Source organism: Fusarium coffeatum, assembly GCF_003316985.1.
Source record: "Fusarium coffeatum strain FIESC_28 chromosome Unknown BRIP53273_contig_532, whole genome shotgun sequence".
NCBI classification, from domain to species: Eukaryota; Fungi; Ascomycota; class Sordariomycetes; order Hypocreales; family Nectriaceae; genus Fusarium; species Fusarium coffeatum.
This window is the reverse complement of record NW_022158321.1, coordinates 1-5,971: the sequence shown is the minus strand read 5'-3', so window position 1 is coordinate 5,971 and position 5,971 is coordinate 1. Positions and strand designations below refer to the sequence as shown.

Below are 5,971 nucleotides of genomic sequence, written 5' to 3'. Positions count from 1 at the left end.
CATCTACGGCGGTCCCCGTGTCGAAGAACCCTACTGCCAATGCTCAACCACAACCAACGACAAGCAGTTTGTCACAACCGCACCTCTCGTCTCCGGTGCTTGCGCCGCTTATACTAGCTACCCGTCTCCCATCCCAACAACAACCGCAGCCCCAGTCACCCAAGCCCCCATCGCTGAACCCTTCACCGAGACGATCGACGGTACTGTCCTTGAGTACCCTTCTCGAACATACGAGTACTTCCGCGTCTACAAGTCCGTCACAGCGACAGTAACCCACGGCGTCGGTGAAGCTACAACGTTGGAAACGCCTCTTCCCACTGAGACCGAAGCAAACAACAAGGGTTCTAGTCAATGTCATAGCATTGACGATGCATGTGAGCGGGCTTACAACCAGTTTGAAGATGATGTCGTCTACACAGACTATGTGTCTCGTTATGCCAGAATCAAGAGCGGTATCATCGTCCTTGCTACCTTCGGTCAGGCGGGTTGTACTGTGCAGTGGAAGTGTGATGATTATGGTATTGGCATGAAGGGTAGGGATATCAAGGATGCTATTCAGTACATGAAGGATAATGATGGGGTTAATAAGTGTGGTACGGCTTATTTGTCGAATACTTGTCAGGTTAAGATGAACTATTGTACAAACTGTCATCATGATGGGTAGATATAGATTGTTAGTAGCTCTTGTAACCACTATATCTTCATTCAACGTTTTGTGTTATCCAATATCTACAACGGCTTGTTCCACATATCTGTAGGGTAAATGTACTATAACAGCCCAAGGCACTGGTATTACTTACATCTTTCATTCTTGAGATATTGGGAAGGTTGAGCAGGTCATCAAGGCATGACTTGGGAAGTGGCGGTGAATCTCCGCAGGTTTCCATGATCATCGTCTATCCCACAGGTAAATGTTGTTTTGGTGTCAATCAGTCATCTCATTGAGTGGATGTTTAAATTGGCTGACCTCGATGTTACTGTACCTGCATGTAAAGCCCGCTTAGTCGAATCTCCCCAGAGTGAAACATGGCTAACTTTCACAGCCATCCAATGTCTTGGTTAAATCGGCATTTCACATCTTGGCGGTTATGGTCGCCGCTTATCTGCAATTAAACTTGTGGAGCCCGATGTAAGCTGTCGATCCTAAGGCTGAGAGCTATGGTTTCAGGGGGACGCTAAAGACTTCATGTCTCTAATGCCGGTAACTATGGAATAGTTACAACGGACGAACGATTGGAGGAAACAGTTTCTATAGGGGAATAATGTCTTGATGCTCGCTAAACTCTGAGTGGAACATGGTTATTAAAAACAGATGAGGCGGCAGTTGCAGACATCAGACTTGCTTTGTTTCGGCGACCAAGATCTTGCAGCTTACTTTGGCAATTTCGCTTCCTTTGTGGCTGGTGCAGATGTGGATACTTTGTACTTGGCCATAGCAGATCAGTTGCATGATTGTCGTCCTTCCTTTGGTGGACTATGGGACTTCAGTTCGGCATTCGCGATACTGCTTTTCTGCTTGGCATCTTACAAGATGATCCTCCCATGAAACGACTCAAGGGACGGGCATTAACAGTTGAATCCCAACTATAAAGGTCAATCTCGAGCCCTCCGAATCAACATCACTCTCACCATCAAGCACATTCATTCATTCAACTACAATCACACTCTTTCAGTCTCCGACACTCGTCCATCGAAATCATTCAAGATGCTTCTCAACAACGTTCTCACTACTACGCTCTTCGTGGCTCTCGCCCAAGCCAGCCCAGCCAAGCGAGACGACAACAAGTTCCCCGTCTGTGACGACACCTCCAAAACCTACGAAGGCCCTTTCACCGATGGCTCAGGAACCTATGTCACCTCCGACAGAGTCACTCACCCCTACAAATTCCCCCGAGTCCGAAAGTGCTGGTACGACTACTACGTCCTCGAGACCTCAGTCGAACACACCCCATGGCAGAAGGCCAGCGGTGACATCTACTGCACCGGCACCCAAACCTGCTCCGCCACGAAGCTCGTCGGAAAGGAAGTCTGCCAAGAGCGCTCCAACACCATCAGCGCCAGCGTTGGTGCTGAGCTCGAGGGCATCAGTCTCGGTGTGAGCTTTGAGACTACGGAGTCTGAGTCCAAGTGTGTCTCGGCTCAGGACCTTACGGCCTGTATCTGGGATGATAAGGCTTGCCATACTGTTTGGACCCAGCAGCAGGTCATGCGCCAGAAGGGATATCGCCGCCAGCGATGTAACTGGGGCAATGGAGATGAAACTCAGTGCATGGACAACTGGGAACAGACTACTCCCTCTGACTTTGTCGACTACGGTTGTGGTTCTCAGTGCACTGACACTAATGAGTGCGGAAACACTGACGGCACGGCTTGCTCCAAGTAAGATCTGGTCTATGAATTTGGGGGAGATTTTGAGTAGGAGTTCCTTTTTCTTCTTTTCATCTGGAGCTGTTTACAGGCTCATGTATTTTGAATGATTATTTATTGGGTGGTCTTTGAAGGGTTTGAGAGGAATATATCCATCTAGGCTCGGTTTACAACACACAACTACATATCTTATTGATTATGGCCACTATATGCGCTCCAACGGATCAATACACTGCGCATCCCGATTCTTACAAAGGAACCATTGAAAGACTTGAATCTTGAATCTTAATCGTCCACTACCTGTAAAGCCCTCTTATCTTGTCAAACAGTCAAGGTTTACCATCCAGTTCTGTTGGACATTCTGACTTTCCACCTCTTGATCATTCTTGCCTCCCCCAAAAAGTGCTGTCCTCCTTTTGGTCAAGCCTCAGCCTTTTCCTACTGACTCGCTTCATCTCGGCTCCGGCACAATAGATGAGCGAGACGTCAGTGGCCGAGGAGGCACAATATTCTCTTGGCTGTCCGCGACAGAAACATCCCTATCTTCAAGCCTATAAGCCGGACCCTTGTTATCATTCCGGTTTCCAAACGTGACAAGAGATCCAAAGTCAGCTGGTTTCGAGGAGCTATCTCCGAAACCAGGAAGTCTCGTCAACAGTGGGCGAAGTGCTGTTAAAGAAGCAGCTAGTATACTCAGACCAATTTCCAGGACAGAATAGATCGTCCCTTCGAGTGTAGTCTCAACGGCTTCTTGCGTAGCGAGATCACCAGAGGCAGAGGTCAGTCGGCTCAGATCGATGAGGTACTTGAGTCGGACGATTATCTCGATAGAGCTCACGGCGCCTAACCCAAGGAGGACCATGATCATGACTTTTAGCCTGAGTCGAAGTTGAGTCTTATACAACATGTAGATAGGTAGGAGCTATATGATTGCGTCAGCAAACAGCTTTATGGTAGTGATAAGATTTTAATACCGCATAGAACCAACTGATGGTCACATCCATTCCAGATAGAGCCAGACCAGTTGTTCCCAGCACAGATGTCGACAGACATGAACCCTCGCCTACTCCCCAGGCAACAGATAGCGGGCGGCACTGGAGGCCAAAGATCAACGTAGTGATTAGACACCAGAGCGTCACGATGATCATGGACATAGCGAGGATTATTCGGACGGTTCTCATATCTGCGCTGCTTGCGAGTCGGAGAAGGATGAGTCCTACGCCAAGCTTCGAGATGCCTGTAGTGAGGATATAGGCGATCTGGGAGGTGGTAAAGAACTACCAGGGCGTTAGTAAATTGGGGTTTGAGGAAGACTACAAGACAGTACCATAGCCGCTTTGATCGGGTCGAAGTCAGGTTCCATCGTCGTTGCCCCGATGCCGTATCGTATTGCCTCAAGCTCCATTGCGCAGAATACGGTAAACCCGACCTGTATATAGTCAGTATAGCTGCGAGCGTAGGGAACTTAGAACGCACAAAGGAGAGACACATCACGATGTCATCGTAACCGATAGCCCTCTTCAGCCTCCGCGCCCAGAGTCGAAGACCAACGGCAATACCGTCGATAACTAGACAAGATATAACCAGAGGGTAGTAACTATCACGAACACCCATTTTGACAACAAAATCCGACTAGTTAAGCATTTTCTGAGGAGCGAGAGCATGTCGTCTAATATGCAGAATCTGTGCGGCGCAGAGGAGCTGAGTTGCCTGATAGAGATGGTTCCACCTGTTGGTTATGGCGATATCTTTTGTAATGCATGAAAGACATGCATTTCGCAGTTTTGTGAAAACCAACAGATGCCAATCTCGCATTACTTCGTGAAACGTCAGTTGGTTGGAAGTGAGTTACGTTGTACTTGGAGCTTCTGCAGGGACTCCCCCGGTTTCTGTGGGTCACCCAAACAAAGCAGGGGACAAACCAACAGCATCTGCATGGTATCGTCTTCGGCACTGCACCCGCGGCCTGAATTTCTCAGGCATGCTCCCCGGTTATCGTTAAAGACGGTAAGTGGATTCCGATGCCTTTTAACATACGACGTTAATTTTACTGAGGGATTTAGGAACCAACAACTTCACAATCAACACTATCAGGGACCCTGCATCATTGTGGGCTACAACCATGCCTACCCACGCCTTATTCTCGGGCGATCTATGGAGCGCGAGAACTAGACGGTACATAAGAACCACTGCACCGAACATCTATCACTTCTCCAGTACTAACTTTTCTTCATTCAGTTGCGGGATGCATCCTTACCCTACCACCCCCGATGGGATCACTCCTGAATGGCTCGAGAAGGCCTTAGGCCACAGGATCAAATCCATCATATGCACTCAAAGCATTCTCAACGCCACGGCTAGCAAGCTCTTCTTCACCATCGAGTACTCCGAGGAGAGTACTGCGCTTCGACCAAAGCATATTTGCGTGAAGGGCGGTTTCAACCCTGCCATGATGGCTGATCAGGGGCTTAAGAACCTCCTCGCTGCCGCGTACAAAACTGAAGCACGCTTCTTCTCCCTCGTTGCAGAGAACCTGAATTTTATCTCCGTTCCCAAAGTCTGGTGGTCCGGATGGGAAAAAGAGCAGGGCATCATCATCATGGACGACTTGGCTCTTCAGGGATACGAGTTTGGAAATCCTGAGCACACATGGTCTGTTGAGATGGTCATGCTTGGCGTCGAACAACTTGCTGGCCTGCACGCCAGTACTTGGGGCTACACAACCGACAAGTCCCCTTGGATGAAGCCTTCGTATGAGGGTATGATTATGGGTCTTACGGAGTTGTGGTATAATCAGATACACGGCGAAGATCGACCACCTCTACCTGAAATCATCAAGGACTCCCGCACTCGCACCGTATCCGCATTGAAGAAACACTTCCGCACCAAGAATCCAGACTTCAGATGTGTCGTCCACGGCGATCCTCACACCGGAAACACGTACATCGACGGAGACGGCAACCCAAAGTTCCTCGACTGGCAGACCTTTCACATCGGCTCGCCCTTCCATGACCTTACGTACTTCATCGTCGGCGCACTATCGGTGGAAGACCGAAAACGGTACGAGATACCTATCATTGTGCATTACCTGGAGTATTTGTCGAGGTTCGGTGGTCCCAAACTTGATATCAATGATCCAGTTGTTCTCAATGAGTATCGCAAGTCGATGATGTCGGGAATGGGATGGATTTTGACACCGTATGATTTGCAGCCTAAGGAGAGGGTGTTTGCTATGTGTGAGCGATATGCAGCGGCGATTGTGGATCTCAAGACGATTGAGCTTATTGAATCACTGCCTGATCCCAAGTAGTTCAGTCACTTGCTATTTAAAGTTTGCAGTTGAAATGGACATGCAATGGCGGAGTCGACAGTACTTGGCGGTTGCGAATTCTACACGAGACAGAGAGGCTATATATAAGAAAGGACTCCCATCACTAGGATGGGATGGTAATTGTGGGCAGATGATAGACAGGATCTCCATAACGATAATGGGATGGCACGAGATAAACCAAATCACCATCATTGCCCGTGACTCACGAACGTATTGCTCCAGTAGGGATACTATGAGAATTGGCCACTACACTGCAGTCTAAGCCTTAGAGGA

General features: G+C 48.7%; 2 protein-coding genes across 2 annotated transcripts; one reads left to right on the top strand and one right to left on the bottom strand.

Moving 5' to 3' along the window:
* Positions 1-2,818: 2,818 nt before the first annotated feature.
* FIESC28_11810 (uncharacterized protein) lies at positions 2,819-3,981 on the bottom strand (the record flags this gene model as incomplete). The annotated part of the gene is made up of 4 exons (XM_031165916.1): positions 2,819-3,289; positions 3,342-3,644; positions 3,695-3,796; positions 3,844-3,981. 4 exons carry the CDS (start codon positions 3,979-3,981, stop codon positions 2,819-2,821), a joined length of 1,014 nt encoding a protein of 337 aa, XP_031010026.1.
* Positions 3,982-4,612: 631 nt separating this feature from the next.
* Positions 4,613-5,677, top strand: FIESC28_11809 (uncharacterized protein; the record flags this gene model as incomplete). The annotated part of the gene is made up of 1 exon (XM_031165915.1): positions 4,613-5,677. The coding sequence occupies one exon, from the start codon at positions 4,613-4,615 to the stop codon at positions 5,675-5,677; it is 1,065 nt and encodes a 354-aa protein (XP_031010025.1).
* Between the last annotated feature and the right edge of the window lie 294 nt (positions 5,678-5,971).